Genomic DNA, 17465 nt, shown 5'->3' with positions numbered 1-17465 from the left:
AGGCAAACCCGTGGACACCGCACCTTTAAATCGTTACTATAGCAACAACAGAAAATTTGAATGTTCAATTACTTCCATCTCCTCCCCGTCAGTGTGAGGTTTTAAAATAAAAAAGCGGCTTTGTGTATCATTCAGCTTGAGCTGCTCTATGTTGCTCTGCACATAAAATCTACTGTTCAAATCACATTCTACTCAGTTTAAATGAATATGGTATTTGCTTAACAAACCTCACGCTTTTGAAACACAAAAGTTTAGGATGCAACTCGTGATGAACTTGAGATCTGTCTTGTTTGAAATTATAAAAGAACCTATAATTTTAATATTTCTTTATGAAATGTTAATGGCTAGCAAGCTGCTGGCCTTTACTGCTTTGATTACTGCTTGTTGGAAGCAGCTTGTGCTATGTACATACCAGATCTGTGCTGAGTTAGTTGGCCTGAGCCAGGGTGGAAGGAGAGGTGTGTCAGATGGCCTCTGTGCTCCTAGGTTACGGATGAAAAAAACTGACCAAGGTTCACACTCTGGATCATTTTCCAGCGACCCCCTGCTGGGAGTGCGGAGGTCGATGGAAGACTGGGCCGCACTTGATTGCGATGGCCCCCTGAGGTGAAAAAGCCTGCGAACACTCATTGTCTAGGCTCGTACTAAGAATGACCCCTTGGGAGAGGGACCAGAGGGTGGACGGTACCTGTGGAGCCCTACCTCAGGAAGGACTCTTCACTTCCAGGCGAGGGCAGAAGTGGGGGCGAAGGTTGTCACAGAAGAATCGTTGAGAAAAAAATACCAATGCCAGCAAATTTAGGAAAACTCCTGAGCTGGCCAGTTTTGCTTGTTTTCAGCTCACCTGTGGCAACAATGAAATAACCAATAATATTGCAGCTACTCGATCAGGAACACCTTTATCACTGTTACGTCAAACCTAGACTACTAAAAAGTAAAAACACTCCATTCCATCAAAATTAAAACACTTTATCTGTTCTCACCCTCTTGTCCATTCTTTCTCTGTCCTTTATTTTAATTTTACGATTAGAAAGATTTCCATTTGTATCCAACATTTTTTTAGGTACAACAACAACCCTCCATTTATGTACAACTTTCATTCATATTGCTCCTTATCACATCTGTAAGAAATGTCCCAAAAAACATTGAAGTGCAAATAAAAGGGCCAGATTAGTTAGAAAAGAGATAACAGAATTACAGGTTATTGTCGTTTGTGGGATTTTGCAGTGCACAAAATGGCTGCCACGTTTGCCTATATAACTACAGTTGCTGCACTTCAAAGTAAATCAATGTGCATGGGGCATGCACATTGATTTACTTTGAAGTGTAGCAACTGTGGTTATATAGGCAAACGTGGCAGCCATTTTGTGCACCGCAAAATCCCACAAACGACAATAACCTGTAATTCTGTTATCTCTTTTCTAACTAATCTGGCCCTTTTATTTGCACTTCAGTGTTTTTTCTCATGTTTTTTCTCCTGCCTCCCTGCTCCCACCTTCCATTTTGAAAGTGAAGTAATTCTGTATTTTTATCTATCCCAGAGAGTTTTGATTGGCTGGAAACCAACTAAAGCTTAGGTCGTTAAAGTTGACAAGGCTACATCATCAATGCAACCAGATCAACCTCTGCAGCAAAAAACCCGCAGTGAAAGCAGTAAGTCCTTGTCCCCTGCCAGCAACAGCCGCAAAATTAAACTCAGCTTCACTGCTCAGGGAATATCTGCTGCTAAATAATAAACAGGCAGACGAGGTTTTGAACTTTTTTTCCCTCATATTGTAAGAGCTCAGCTTACTCTCTTAACAAGACCCGACGGCACTGTCTACCTCAAACCTCAAAGGGAAATCGTCAATCGTGTCCTGATCTGCATGTGAAGGATGTCAGAGGTGATCGTGCTGAGTGCAGATAAATAACATGCCAGTCTTGGTTTAGAATGGTTCCTTCACATTAAGCAAAGGTTTTTAAATTGTTTCATTCCTTAGTGTCACAGTGTGTTGATATCATTAAATAACTATAATTGGATCGCTCCCATATGTTCTAGCTATATGCTTGAAAAGGAAAAATTTGCAGGGCTATGGAGAAAGAGCAGGGGAGTGGGACTAATTGGGCAGCTCTTTCAAAGAGCCGGCACAGACACGATGGGCCAAATGGCCTCCTTCTCTGCTGTATGATTCTATTAGATCAGATGCTTTGAAGCACAATCCAATTCAGTATTCAAACCTCAAGAATGTTGTCCAACAAAAACATGTTCTATAGACTGTGTAGTGACTCATCACACCGCCCTTTCTCTGGGACCTGTGTTTTAATCCAAGCCACACTAATGGGATAAAATTCCCCTCTCTCTGCCAGTTGCAGTGAAAAGAAATGGGGTGCGGGGGGAGATAGTTCCTCAAACTACTTCCAATGCACGAGGGCACAGCACAAAAATGCCATCATTCAGCATTGATTGGCACTCAATTGGTAGTCTCGGTTTGGAAAGGCCACAAGGAGATTTGGATCAATGTGCGTTGTCGGGGTGGAGCAGAGACCTGCCTGTGACCTGGAAATGCTCAACGCCGATAATAGGTGCAGAATTATTCTGTTCCCCAGCACTCACAGGCACAAAATTCATGAAAAAAATAGAAGAGCTCTTGATGCTAAAACTCCCTCTTCAAAAAGAAGGCGTGTTAAAAGGAAAGAAAGAACTTGGATTTATATTGTGCCCTATCAAGTCCTCAGGATGTCCCAAAGCGCTTTATAACCAATGGATAATTTTTGAAGTGTAGTCACTATTGTTATGTAAGCAAACCAACAGGACAATCAACTTGTGCACAGCAAGATTGCACTGACAGCAGATGAATGAATGACCACATAAACTGTTTTTGGCAGTGTGATTGAGGAAGGAATGTTGGCCGGGACACCAAGAAAATGGCGTACTCTTCTTCAAATAGTGCCATGGGATCTTTTATGTCCACCTGAGTTGGCAGACGGGGGCCTAAAAATTGGATCACACAGCATCCATTTTACAGGCATTTAACAGGTGCCTAAGGGTCCAATATGGCGGGCAGCATGCGTGCGTTCATTGCGTGCCGGAAGTGCGCCGCCCGCCATATTGGTTACAGCTCCCCATAGGCTTCCAGGGCGCATACCTGAAACTGGCTTTAATACTTTTGTATGTGCAAATCAGGGGCCTAACGCCTGTTTCAGGCACCTTTTACAAAATTGGATTGCGAATGACCTCAGCATGCGCTGTGCGTGCTGCGGGTGAGTTTCTTCAGGCGCTTTGCAACCAAATCAGCGGTAAAGGGACCACCGGAGACTGCCACCAGAAAGGTATGTTTTAAGTGATTTTATATACCATTGTGGAGGCGGGAGGAGCAGGAATGCCCCTCCCGGATCCATATTAAATCCGCAGTCCTCTGCCGGCCACGTCCGCCCGCTCCCCCCCCTCCAGATTACCTCCCCCCACCCCCACTCTCCTGAGGACCTCGGCTGGCAACCAAGCCAGCCGATGCTAGCTGCCTCTGTGGCCGTGCCAGGGTCTTTGTTTAACGTCTTATCTGAAGGACAACACCTCTGACAATGCAATGCTCTCTCAGTACTGCACTGATGTGTCAGCCTAGATTAAGTGCCCAAATCCGATGCACTGTTAGAAGTTTAATCTAGTTTATTCGGGTATCCTAGACGTCTGAAGGCACGGCCGCCAACGGTGAGACGATGGAAATCGGGAATGCGCGAGAGGAAAGAATTGGAGGAGCTCAGAGATCTCGGAGGGTTGTAGGGCTGGAGGAGGTTACAGAGAAAGGGAGGGCGAGGCCGTCGAGGGATTTGAACACATGGATGAGAACTTGAAATTCGAGGCGTTGGTGAAGCGGGAAGAACAAAATACTTTTGTGTAAACCATGAGGGAACCTGGCTGGAGAGGTTACTAAGCCCGGCAGCATGAAGGAGATGAATTAAAATGTAATTGAACTGGAAGTTCCCCAAGTTACTAACAATTGGGTCAAAATCATGCCATGCGATATTAGAAACAAATAGTGACACCCCAGTTCATTTTTCAGCTAGCATGAAATTCCTTTGTTCACTGTTTTAATGAAGATATTAATCCATTTATTTTACTATACAGCATTATTTCAACCTCAGTACTTCTTGTTCTTATTATCAGTAACTCCTCTGAGCCAGTTCCCCGATGATCTTACCAGCATTCATTCTTTGAAGGCTTTTCACAAAAGCCTTTTATATCATTCCAGCTATTTTTTCACAGAAGTTGCTCTGAAGTTTATTGATGGCTGAATAACTTTTAATGTTGCTCTGTGCCTCGGATTTTTTCCTCACTGGCAGTTTTGAAGTACAGCCCGCACAACCAGACAAGAGAAAGGTGCTGTTTTTCCATCGTAATTCGTTATTTTATTGGAGAGGAGCAGACGGCTTGTGCTCAAAGCCAAAGAGGCCCCAGTGATGCCGCCCAGACCCAGAGATCGCACTTAAAAACAACTTATGTTACTAGAATACAAAGGGGAGGAAGTTATGCCTCAGTTGTACAGAGCCTTGGTCAGACCCCATCTGGAGCACTGCGTTCAGTTCTGGGCACCGCCCCTCAGGAAGGATATATTGGCCTTGGAGTGGGTGCAGCGCAGATTCACCAGAATGATACCGAAGCTTAGAGGGTTAAATTATAAGGATAGGTTGCATAAACTTGGCTTGTATTCCCTTGAGTATAAAGGATTAAGGGGGTGATCTGATTGAGGTGTTTAAAATGTTAAATGGATTTGATAGGGTAGATAAGGAGAAATTATATCCCCTGGTGGAGGAATCAAGAACAAGGGGACATAACAGAATCAGAGCTAGGTCATTTAGGAGTGAAATCAGAAGCACTTTTTCACACAAAGGATAGTAGAAATCTGGAAACCTGTCCCCCAAAATGCTGTGGATGCTGGGTCAGTTGGAGCTTTCAAGACTGAGATTGATAGACGTTTGTTGGGTAAGGGGTATCAAGAGATATGGAGCAAAAGCAGTAAGTGGAGTTGAGACAAAACAGCCATGATCGAAATGAATGGAGGAGCAGGCTCCAGAGGCTGAATGGCCTACTCCTGTTCCTAATGTTCCTGTGTTATGTTATATACACAAGGGCTTTGGCATTACCAGTGCCCAGCCAGCGGCAAACTAATGCTTCTCTCACCATCAGCAGCACGCAAGAAATATAATTGATGCGGCTCTCAATAATCCGGCAGTGGCGGAGACCCATGTTTTCGTGGGTCTGGTGAGCTGCTGCCAGATTGACTGGCTTTGCTTCTGGCCCACAATACAACCAGAGCCAGTTTCATGCGTCGGATGCCGTAATGTCAGTAGCATTGATAACTGCCCAATGAAAACACTCAAACTGAAATGGAGACCCTAATGACGTCATTACATTCCACCTTTGAGTAGAAACATAGTTCCCTGTGTTCCCAATTCTCCCTACGGCATTACAAAGAACAGCACCAGGTGTGTTAAAATAAACAGTAGACCGAGCCACATGGCGGTTGGTAAAGTGCTGTTTCTTCAGAAAATTGATTTTGTATTAGAAGGTATAAGTGCCAATTTCCGTTGGAATTCATAAAATCACACAGATAGTACAGATGAAGGAGGCCATTCAACCCATCATGCATCTAGAAAGAACCTCATAACAGCATCTAACTGCTTCTCACATGATTCCAGGGTTTGTGCCTCCATAAGATCTACCCAGAAGCCCATTCCTTGTGTTGATCACACTTCACATGAAGAAGAACTTTCTGATATCAGTCCTCAAATTGCTCTTTACTAGTTTCAACTCGTGCTCCCTTGTCCTGCTGTCACGGTTTAGTTTGAAGTAGTGCTCTGTGCCTAAATTTTCCATACTGATCACTACCTTATAAACCTCTGTTAGATGCTCCCTCAGTTGCCTCTTTTCAAGGCCGAAAGCTCAAATTCCTCCAGTCTTCCCTCTTAATTCGGTCCTTTGACCCAAGAGATCAGTCTGCTGGTTCTTCACCAAACTTCCTGATCACATCTTATGGCTGTTAACTTTTCCTGGCTTGTAATTACATAAATAAGTGATATGTTAATCTATAATATGCTGTTCTTATTAATGATTTATGTCTTAAAATGAACGTGATCCATAGTTGCCCACTCTGGATTAACTCAATGCAAGACATGCATTCATCAAATAGGACATCCTTTATTCAATATCTATATTTTCATCACTGGTTACGACAATCTATTTTTACTTGCTCTCTAATCTTTTATCAATAAATCAGATTCTTTTCACCCTTAGCATCCAGTATTTCCGCACTGGCTGCTATTTTCTGTCACATTAGGGATGCACAAAATTCAGCTGAGTGCTGAAACGGGAGAGTTAGGTTACTAAAGGGATAAGCTGGGATGAGAGAGTTTAGGTACTAGAGGGATGAGTTGAAGGACTCTTTCTTGTGTCAGACTTTCCTTATTGTAGTTCTATCCATTCTCCAACAATAGGTGTTTTGGACAGCATGTGGTATTCCGATAGTGTTTGTTCAAAAATATCACAGAGAATGTGGAGAGGTAATAATTACTGTTTAAGTACTGCATTACTACCGGTGGTAACATAGCGTGATTAGATAGTAACTGCGTGGTAACACTGGACTAACCATGCACAGATCGACTCTTCATTTCCCCGTTTATGTAAATAACTTGGATTCTGGTGAATGTCAAATTTTCGGATGACACTAAAACAGGGAGCACAGTCATGACTGCGGATACAGTTAAAGAAGGATTTAGGATCATTTATGCAAATGGGCAGCCAGATGGCAGGTGAAATTTAATGCTGGTAAATGCAAAGTGTTGTACCTTCGACAAAATAATGCATGGCACATGTACTAAACAAATGGAACAAAATTAGTAGTGGGTGACTCAGAAAAGGTCCTGGGTGTAATAGTGAATTGTCATTGGCAACATCTAGACTAGAGGAGTCAATTGACTGTAAGCCACTGATTTACACTCTGCACCAGTTGGTGCTCCATCCTTTTTTACTCTGTTAACTAAAGGCAACTTATGATGATCCTGCTGTACTTGTAACGTGGTGGTCCACCTACAGCTCCTCCCTCGTGCATGTGTTTATTGCCCCTCCTCTTCTGCCTGCTATCGCCTTTATGGTTCTGAATATCTGTGGTTTCATCGTGTCGAATTAAATAAAAGACAAAAAAATTTGGAACCAGGTTTTAAATTAACTGAATCTGGTGCCTCACCAAACATACAACAATGACGGGCAAGAAACGATCAACTGGTCCATCAAGCCTGCCCCACACTCATGATGCCTGGAGCATCACGACTAGACACTTCCTACCCTCCCCCCGCAGCCATGTAATCTCCTGGGAGAGGCAAAAAGAACGCAAAAATGGACATTCATCACAGATAAGCCTGGACGGTGAGATTTGGTCAGTTATATGACCATGAGGGGAGGAGCATCACCGATACATTGGGTCTACAGCACAGAAATAGGCCATTCGGCCCAACTGGTCTATGCCGGCATTCATGCTCCACATGAGCCTCCTCCCTCCCCATGTCATGTAACCCTATCAGGATACCCTTCTATCCCTTTCTTCCTCATGTGCTTATCTAGCTTCCCCTTAAATGCATCTATGCTATTTTGCCTCAACTTCTCCTTGTGGTACCAAGTTCCACATTCTTACCACTCTTTAGGTAAATAAATTTTTCCTGAATTCTCTATTGGATTTATTAATGACTATCTTATATTTATGACCTCTAGTTTTGGACTTCACCACAAGTGGAAACATTTTCTCTATGTCTACCCTATCAAACCCTTTCATTATCTTAAAGAGCTCTACCAGGTCACCCCTCAGCCTTCTCTTTTCTGGAGAAAAAAGCCCCAGCCTGTTCAGCCTTTCCTGATAAGCATATCCTCTCAGTTCTGGTATTATCCATGTGAATCTTTTTTGTACCTTCTCCAATGCCTCTATATCCTTTTTATAATATAGAGACCAGATGTGGTCTAACCAAGATTCTATACAAATTTAACATAACTTCTCTGCTTTTCAATTTTATCTGTCTAGAAATGAACCCTAGTGCTTGGTTTGCCCTTTTTATGGCCTTATTAACCTGCATCGCTACTTTTAATAATTGTGCATCGCTTTGCCCCTCTACCCCATTTAGACTATTATTATCCAAGGAGTATGTGGCATCCTTATTCTTCCTACCAAAATGCATCACCTCTATATTGAAATTCATTTGCCCAATTACACATCTATCCTGCAAGTCTATTAATGTACTCTTGGATTTTGATGCATTCTTCCTTTGTATTAACTACACCTCCCAATTTTGTGTCGTCCGCCAGTTTTGAAATTGTATTTCTGATTCCCGAATCCAAATTGTTAATGTAAATTGTGAACAACAATGGTCCCAGTACCGATCCCTGTGGAACACCACTTCCCATCTTTTGCCAGTCTGAGTTAACCCCTACTGTTTTCTGTTTTGTAGCCAGCTTGCTATCCATTCTGCTACCTGTCCCCTGACTCCACATACTCTGACCTTAGTCATGAGTCTACAATGCGGTACCTTATCAAAGGCCTTTTGAAAATCCAAATATATTACATCTACTGAATTACCCTTGTCTAATCTTTCTGTTACTTCTTCAAAGAATTCAATAAGGTTGATCAAGTGTGACTTTCCTTTCTGAAATACGTGCTGACTTCCCTATTATATTTTTGTTTTCTAGTTGTTTTTCTATTACATCGTTGAGTAAAGATTCCATTGTCTTTCCTACCACCTACATTAAGCTAGCTGGTCTATAGTTCCCTGGAATTATTATCTCCCTTTTTAAATCTAGGAATCACATTAGCTGCCCGCCAGTCCTCTGGCACTATTCCTTTTTCTAGTGAATTTTTATATATATATAAGCGCCTCTGCTATCTCTTCCCTAACTTCTCTTAATATGCGTGGATGCAATCCATCCGGACCAGGGGTTTTATCCTTTATAAGTTTGATTAGTTTATCAATTATCTCCCCCTTTCTATCTTAAATGTATTTATATCTTTTTTGATCTCTTCTTCTAATGTCATGCCCACCATGTTAGTCTCCCTGGTAAATACTGAGGCAGAGTAACTATTTAATATTTCTGCCATTTTGCTGTCATTACCTGTGAATTTATTGTGTGCATCCTTTAGTGGCCTTATCCCGATCCTGATTTTTCTTTTGTAATTTATGTGTCTGTAGAATACTTTACTATTTCTTTTTATATTTCTTGATAATTTAAGGTTCATAGTTGCTCTTTGCTTTCACAATTGTTTTTTTGACTTCTTTCCCAACCTCTTCAGATTCCCTTTTGTCATCCTCTCCTTTATTGTCTATGTATTTAGAGTATGCCTTTTTCTTTTGTTTCAATTTTACCCTTATCTCTTTATCCATCCATGGTGTTTCATTACTGGCTAGTTTGTTCTTGTTTTTTAGAGGAATATATTTCTCCTAGACTTTATTGATCACCATTTTAAATGTTTCCCACTGCTGTTCTAGTTCCTTGTCTATCAAAAAATGTATCCAGTTTACCTTCCCCAGTTCTATCCTCATACCCTGAAAAGTAGCTTTTTTTCCAATCTATTACTCCGGTCTTTGCCGTACTTAGGTCTTTCTCAATCATTATTTTAAACCTTATTATGTTATGATCGCTATTGCCTAGATGCTCCCTAATACTTACTTCTCTTATCTCTTCTGGTTCATTTCCCAATACTGGATCCAGCAGTGATTCCTCTCTTGTTGGGCTTCTCAGACACTGGGTAAGAAAAGAGTCCTGTACACATTGTAAAGACTCCATTCCCCTCTCCCCTTTCCCTATCTCTTCTTGCCAGTTTATTTGGGGGTAGTTGAAATCTCCCATGATTATTCTTCAATTTTTTTTTACTCATTTCACAGATTTGCCTACATATTTCTACCTCCACTTCCCTTCCACTATTAGGTGGTCTGTAGAATATGCCTATTACCATGATCGATCCCTTCTTCTTCTTCTTATCCTTGAGTTTGACGCTTTCCTCATATTTTCCTCACTCTGGCATTTTTCTAACAAGGGCCACTTCATGGCAACTAGAAGCATGAACCCTGGTCACTTCTCCCCCTTCCTAGTCCAGAGGATTCCAAGTCGAATTGCAGGGCTCCGTGGCTGACTCAGCACAGACTGGGTGCCGAGCCTGTAACCTTCCTGGGCTATAGGACTCAGTGCCACACCACGCAGTGTTTTTACCAACTAAGCCACTGGACTGAAGGGCCCTCATTACATTTACTTTGAATGGAATGGTCTGCTTTAAGGTAAGGTGAAAGTTGTTCAAACTTACTTTACAGTTAGATGAAGAAGAATCTTTGAAACCATCGCTATAGCCGTCAATGTTAGCAGGGCTGCCAAGGCGTAGATAGTCCACACTGTAAATAAGCACATTGATGGCTATTAGAGACCAGCGACGTTAAACAGGATGGCACTGTCCGGCAGCAGAGTGATACCAACCTGGCATATTCTGGTTCGATTGGCTGGGGCTTGCCGTGATGAAGTAGAGGATCTTTGATGACCGTGCTGCGTTAGTGCCCGGACCCACCCTCTCCGTTATCATGTCCGACGTATTCAGATTGTTCTTGGTTGCTGGAGGCTGTGAGTGGGGATCGTCCTTAATAGCTGTGGAGATAGCAGCAGTCAGCGGAGAGATAATTGCAATCCATTTAAACAGGCAATAAACATTCTTTAAATATCTCCTCTGAAAGATTAACTGCAATAAACCACTTGAAAGCTTTCCCTTCTTCTGTCTCGAGGTCTAACTCACCCTCACAAAGGGACACTTTAAATTCTAACCTTCTTCTCTAACAATCCTTTCAATTACCTCAAATGCCTTTCAGCCATTTATCAATTATTCTTAAGCTTTATTTTAAAAAGATCTCCAGTCTATAACACAGACCTCAAATGCCAAAGGCTCGAGTCTCTGCTGAGGTATAATCTGGAAATTTGAAAACTTAAACGGGAGCGACAAAGGGAGATATTTGTTCTGTTACTGAGGATATCTCAGCCCAAGGCTGGTCCTTGTAGGGTATGAAATGCCGACACGTAAGTCCCATGTTACAATACAGGCTGCGGCTCTGCGTGCGTGCTTACACACTCAACTGCACATCGCACAGGAGTTATACTCCACAAGGTGAAGGAGTGGAGTCTCACACCACTTGTATTTAGTGCATTCCAGAGTCAGATCAGGACCAGAGTCCATCCCTTTCATACTGGTGCACATCAGAGGCAGTATAACTGCAGCCTCAATCTCAGTGTTTTTATTCCGTGGAGCTTGCCAATTAGAGGCAGTCTGAAAGCAGCCATTTTGTATAAAACTTCCCCAAGGTGACATCATGAAGGGACAGTGCAGAAAATGGCGGAAGTTCAGCAGAAACCCTGTTTACATGCGCAAACAGGCAAAGTTACAGCCCCAGAGTGGTGGCAGACTGAGGAAATTTCCAACCCCTCTCTTGGTTCACACATGAAGAATGGCCGCCTGGTTGAGGTAGTGGAGGGGAGCCAGTCCCTGTAGAACTGTACTGCAGTGTGGAGTAGTATCATCAGAGGAAGGGGAGAGAAACTTGGTGGAGGTGAGGAGAAAATACTTTCCTTTGTGAGTATCCGCTCTTACGGCTTGTTCGACTTTGAAGATAGTTCAGGATCATTAATTGGAAATGGTCCAAGACTGTTCAGGTTAGAACAGGTGCATCCTAAGACTGGCTACTGTAGTCAATAGGTATAGATTACCCCCCGTGTCATTTGTCAAATTCAAATCGGCCATGATGTGACTAGAATGTGTGGGATTTTTGCCTCTAAGACAGGACTGCCAGTGTTTTGATACATTTCCAACTGCACAGAGATACACTTGGAAAAAAACTGCCTTACTTAGTGTTTAATGATCTTTTCTTGCAGGTTTTTTCTCCGTGTTTAAGGATAAATTTTAAATCCATACTAATGTGAATGAAACCCAATTTTGAAATGACACTCAGTACGGAAGGATTGCCTTTAGTGAAGACACTGAGGGACCCCCAGTACATCATTGAGATACACAGGCAAACATTGATCATTCATACACTTTAATCATTTAAAGGCACACTTCAGGGGAACTCACATAAATCTAATTATCGAATTATCTAGTATTTCATTAAATTGAAAAAAAAAATCAGAAAGTGCTTGAAAAGCAGAGAAGGTAGATACCATTTTTGTTCTGCTGCTTGGAAGTGGAAGAGAGGTAATTAATGTTACAGCAGTTTAAAACAATCAAACCACTATCGATTCCAAGAGCAGCACCCAGCCTGAGCTCACTGGCACCACTTGACGCCACTTTTGAAGCATTTAAAGAGACATTGTTCATTGGTAAAAAATCTGCATGTCATTTTCACCAAAGTGGCATCATATAAGATAGCGTGATTTACATCATTGAGGGTGTGTGTGTGTGTGTGTGTGTGTGTTGTGTGTGTTTAAAAAGCAAGAAAAGGTTTGCCAAACACTTTTGTTCAGAAAGATTTGACCCTTTAAACATGTAATTATTTTCGCATGGAAACATCTAGATCAATAAGAACACTCTTCATACTTTACAGAGTAAGGGCAGTAGACTCAAAGACGCCACAATGAGTATCCTGCAGCTGACAATTTCTTTTGCTTGCATCAGTAATTTCTCGCCCTCTCATAATAAGTTGCCAGCGAGGATGCTCGCTTGGAAGGGTATCAATAAACTATGAAGGCGGTAAATGAAATCAAGCATCCTGCGTACCTCTGTACGAGACGGCGAATCCCTCGGCCTGGTTAACCCGGTCAGAATAAAAGTACAAAATGACAAAGCTGGCTGACACGTTCACGCTGTCGTACGGCCGGTTCCTCCCATCGAACCTGGCAAGAACGTCATTGCTGCGGCCGTCCAGAAACTCCACCATGTCGCTCGAGTCCCTGATGTCAAACAGGGCAAAGTCAAACCGTATGAGAGAAGCGCCCGGCACCTGAATAGTCCAGTAGCACACTCTGCCGCTGGCGTAGTTGTCGGGGAAATCGGGAGAGTAAATGATCCCTGCATCCATCGAGTAATTCCCGCCACAAGCTCCGATCATTGCTGCGAGAGAGAGAGAAAATATCGAGGTCAATAAAAGACTCCAACTGAAGGCTCTAATTAATTTATTACTGAGTAATTGGGTGTGCATGGGCCAACTTCAGGAGAGGGGTGTATTTTTTTAAATGGGAGAAGTGGTAAAACGCCTGAAGAAAATTGGGCAGAAAATGTCTCCATCAGGACAAGCCAATTTGTTGGTTGTATTTCTTGAAACTATGACAAGAAACTGTGCTTGGAATCGAGCCATTGGTTTCTGAAGGAACAGTGACCCTGTGGTTTGGATTTGACTAAAGTTAGCACCGCATAATTCAGATGGAATCAAACTGCATTTCTCAACCAATACCAATTCCCTCAGCCTCTCGACCTGCCAGCAACTTGCGATGTAGGAGAAACTAAATGAACGGCAGTTGCATTGTACAAAAACTTGCATTTTTATAGCGCCTTTAAGATAGTAAAGTGTCCCAAGTCATTTCACAGGAGCGTTATCAAATAAAATTTGACACCAAACTACATAAGGAGATATTAGGACAGGAGACCAAAAGCTTGGTCAAAGAGGTAGGTTTTAAGGAGCGTCTTAAAGGAGGAGAGAGGGGCAAAGAGGCGGAGAGGTTTATGGAGGGAATTCCAGAGCTTAGGGCCTAGGCAGCTGAAGGCACGGCAACCAATGGTGGAGTTATGAAAATCGAGGATGCGCAAGAGGCCAGAATTGGAGGAGCGCAGAGATCTTGGAGGGTTATAGGGCTGGAGGAGGCTACAGAGATAGGGAGGGGTGAGTTCATGGAGGGATTTGTAAACAAGGATGAGAATTTTAAAATCAAGATGTTGCCAGACCAGGAGCCAATGTAGGTCAGCGAGCACAGGGGTGATGGGTGAACGGGACTTGGTGCGAGTTAGGATACGGGCAGCAGAGTTTTGTATGAGCTTAAGTTTACAGAGGGTGCAAGGTGAGTGGCCAGCCAGGAGAGCATTGGAATAGTCGAGTCTAGAGGTAACAAAAGCATGGGTGAGGGTATCAGCAGCAGATGAGCAGAGGCAAGGGTGGAGCCGGGAGATGTTACAGAAGTGCAAGTACGGTGGCACAAATGGAATGAATGGTAGGACACTGGTTCGTCTTCACAGTTCCCCAGCTGGCAAGACACCAACACCAGCTTGGCATTGAAAGGGGGCAGTAACTGGAGACCAGGTAATTCATAGGCAGGATGGAGAAATTAGAGGCTCGAGTCCTCCAGGGTCAGATTGATGGTACACTCTAGCAGCTGGTAGCATTGAGTGCAGAGTGACTTTTGAAAAAAACTTCCAGAAAAATGATAAAATAAATAAATACCCACTCCGCTCACTTGATGGCCTAATGAGTAAAGGCGCTATCCAGTGTGATATTAAATCAGCAGGCCATACAGTTCCTTTCAACAGCACCTCCCAACCCACAACCCCCACCACCTAGAAGGACAAAGGCAGCAGGTGTATGGGAACACGACCACCTTCATGTTCCCCTTCAAGTCACAGAGTATCCTGATTTGGACATAGATCGCCATTCCTTCATCGTCATTGAGTCAAAATCTTAGAACTCCCTACCTAACAGCACTGTGGGAGAACCTTCACCACACGGACTGCAGCGGTTCAAGAAGGCGGCTCACCACCACCTTCTCAAGGGCAATTAGGGATGGGTAATAAATGCTGGCCTTGCTGACAACACTGATATCCCAAGAATGAATAAAATAAAATTTCCTCTCCACTCACCTGATGGCCCAATGAGTAAAGGCACTATCCAGTGTAGTATTAAATCATTATTGCCTACTATCCCATGTTTAATCCCTGGTCTGTGCTGTTGGGGTATTATAGTATTACAGTAGATAACACTTCTGACTTCGATCTAGTTACTCCTGTTAGAAAGTGCCCATGAGTGGACGTCAGGTGAGGATGGGAGCAGGCTTGGCTGTGATGCCCTACATGGTAAAATGGACTGTTGACAATTGCTGGCCAGGCTGACTCATGAAGAATAGCTACTTTGGCAAGGTACCAGAAGAATGTCTGGCAATCGTGGAACTGGACGCCAGCAAGAGTCTGGGCCAAGACGAGATGCTGAGAGACAGTTAGAAAGAAAAATAAATTCTTACTGGAGATAAATTCAATAATGTAAAAATAACACAGCCACTCCCATTAACCAAAGAGTTAGCTTTAACTCAGAGACCTCTCACAACACTGAAAGTACAGATTATATATTCCGATAATGGTGGGACATAACCCTGTTTAGATAATTGAGGCAGAAATATTCACCAAGTATTAGCACCTGAACTGTCCCCATAAGAAACATGAGGATAGATTTTCTTCTTCACTGCGCCAGTGACCTTACTCGGAGAACATAAGATAACAAGAAATAGGAGCAGGAGTAGGCCATACAGCCCCTTGAACCTGCTCTGCCATTCAATAAGATCATGGCTGATCGTCTACGTCCACTCCACTTCCCGCCCTATCCCCATATCCCTTGATTCCCCAGAGTCCAAAAATCTATCCATCTCAGCCTTGAATATGTTCAATGACTCAGCATCCACAGCCCTCAGCATCTGCCCTGTCAAGCCCCCTCAGAATCTTGCATGTTTCATTGAGATCACCTCTCATTCTTCTAAACTCCAGAGATTATAGGCCCATTCTATTCAACCTCTCTACATAGGACAACCCTCTCATCCCAGGAATCAATCTAGTGACCTTTCGTTACACTTCCTTAGATAAGGAGAGCAAAACTGCACACAGTACTCCAGGTTGGGTCTCACTAAAGCCCTGTACAACTGTAGTAAGGTTTCCTTACTCTTGTACTCCAACCCCCTTGCAATAAAGGCCAACATGCCATTTGCTTTCCTAATTGCCTGCTGTACCTGCATACTAACTTTTTGTGTTTCTTGTACGAGGATACCCAAGTCTCTCTGGACACCAACATTTAATAGTTTCTCACCATTTAAAAAATATTCTGTTTTTCTATTCTTCCTACCAAAGTGGATAATTTCACATTTCCCCACATTATACTCCACCTGCCACCTTCTCACCCAATCACTTAGCCTGTCTATATCCCTTCGCAGACTCTTTGCATCCTCCTCACAGCTTACTTTCTCACCTAGCTTTGTATCATCAGCCAACTTGGATACATTACACTCCGTCCCTTCATCCAAGTCATTCATATAGATTGTAAATAGCTGAGGCCCAAGCACCGATCCTTGCAGAACCCCACTAGTTGTTAATTGTATCATGTGATTTATATCAATTAGAGTTAATTGTATTCAGGTGGTGTGTGTCAATTGGAAACTCTCTCGTATCCTTTTTATATGAGAACATATCTAGGAAGTGGGATGTGTGTAAGGGGGATCTCCGCGAATAAAGGCTTGGGAGCAACTGAAGGCATGGCTCTAATATTCTATCCTTCACCAGTTGGCTATCCAATTTAAGAACACTAGTTACAATCTGCCATTCTGAAAATGACCCATTTATTCCCATTCTCTTTTTTCTGTCCGTTAGCCAATCCTCAATCCATGCTAATATATTACCCCCAATCCCATGAGCCCTAATCTTGTGTAACAATCTCTTGTGTGGCACCTTATCGAATGCCTTTCTAAAATCCAAATATACTACATCCACTGGTTCCCCCTTATCTACCCTACTAATTACGCCCTCAAAAACTCTAATAGATTTGTCAAACTCAATTTCCCTTTCAGAAAACTGAGTTGCCTCTGCCTAACCATATTATGATTTTCTAAGTGCCCTGTTACTATGTCCTTAATAGTAGATTCTAGCATTTTCCCTGCTGCTGATGTCAGGCTAACTGGCCTATAGTGCCCTGTTTTCTCTCCCTCGTTTCTTGAATAGCGGGGTTACATTTGCTACCTTCCAATCCACAGTGACCTTTCTAGAATCTAGGGAATTCTGGAAGATCAAAACCAATGCACCCACTATCTCTGCAGCCACCTTTTTTAAAATCCTAGGATGTAGGCCAACGGGTCCAGGGGATTTATCGGCTTTTAGTCATAGAAACATTGAAAATAGGAGCAAGATAGGCCATTCGGCCCTTTGGGCCTGCTCAGCCATTCAAAGTGATCATGGCTGATCGTCTAACTCAGTACCCAGTTCCTGTTTTTTCCCCATATCGCTTGATCCCTTTAGCATTAAGAAATATATCTATCTCCTTCTTGAATACATCTAATGCCTTCACTGCCTTCCGTGGTAGAGAATTCCACAGGTTCACCACCCTCTGAGTGAAGAAATTTCTCCTCATCTCGGTTCTAAATGGCATACCCCGTATCCTGAGACTGTGACCCCTGGTTCTGGACTCCCCAGCCATCGGGAACATCCTCCCTGCATCTAGTCTGTCTAGTCCTGTTAGAATTTTATATGTTT

The 17465-nt window shown here is 42.9% G+C and overlaps 1 protein-coding gene across 1 annotated transcript in view; it reads right to left on the bottom strand.

The window, feature by feature from the left end:
• Nucleotides 1-17465, bottom strand: part of kremen1 (kringle containing transmembrane protein 1) — a 134230-nt gene that overhangs the window by 23824 nt on the left and 92941 nt on the right. Inside the window, exons 6-8 of the mRNA XM_068006292.1 lie at nucleotides 12756-13088; nucleotides 10478-10642; nucleotides 10311-10395 (exon numbers count right to left, since the gene is read on the bottom strand). Of these exons, the coding sequence (XP_067862393.1) occupies nucleotides 10311-10395; nucleotides 10478-10642; nucleotides 12756-13088 (583 nt within the window). The remainder of the gene's footprint in view (nucleotides 1-10310; nucleotides 10396-10477; nucleotides 10643-12755; nucleotides 13089-17465) is intronic.

Source organism: Heptranchias perlo, chromosome 25, assembly GCF_035084215.1.
Source record: "Heptranchias perlo isolate sHepPer1 chromosome 25, sHepPer1.hap1, whole genome shotgun sequence".
Lineage (NCBI taxonomy): Eukaryota > Metazoa > Chordata > Chondrichthyes > Hexanchiformes > Hexanchidae > Heptranchias > Heptranchias perlo.
This window is presented reverse-complemented; position numbering and strand designations above follow the sequence as displayed.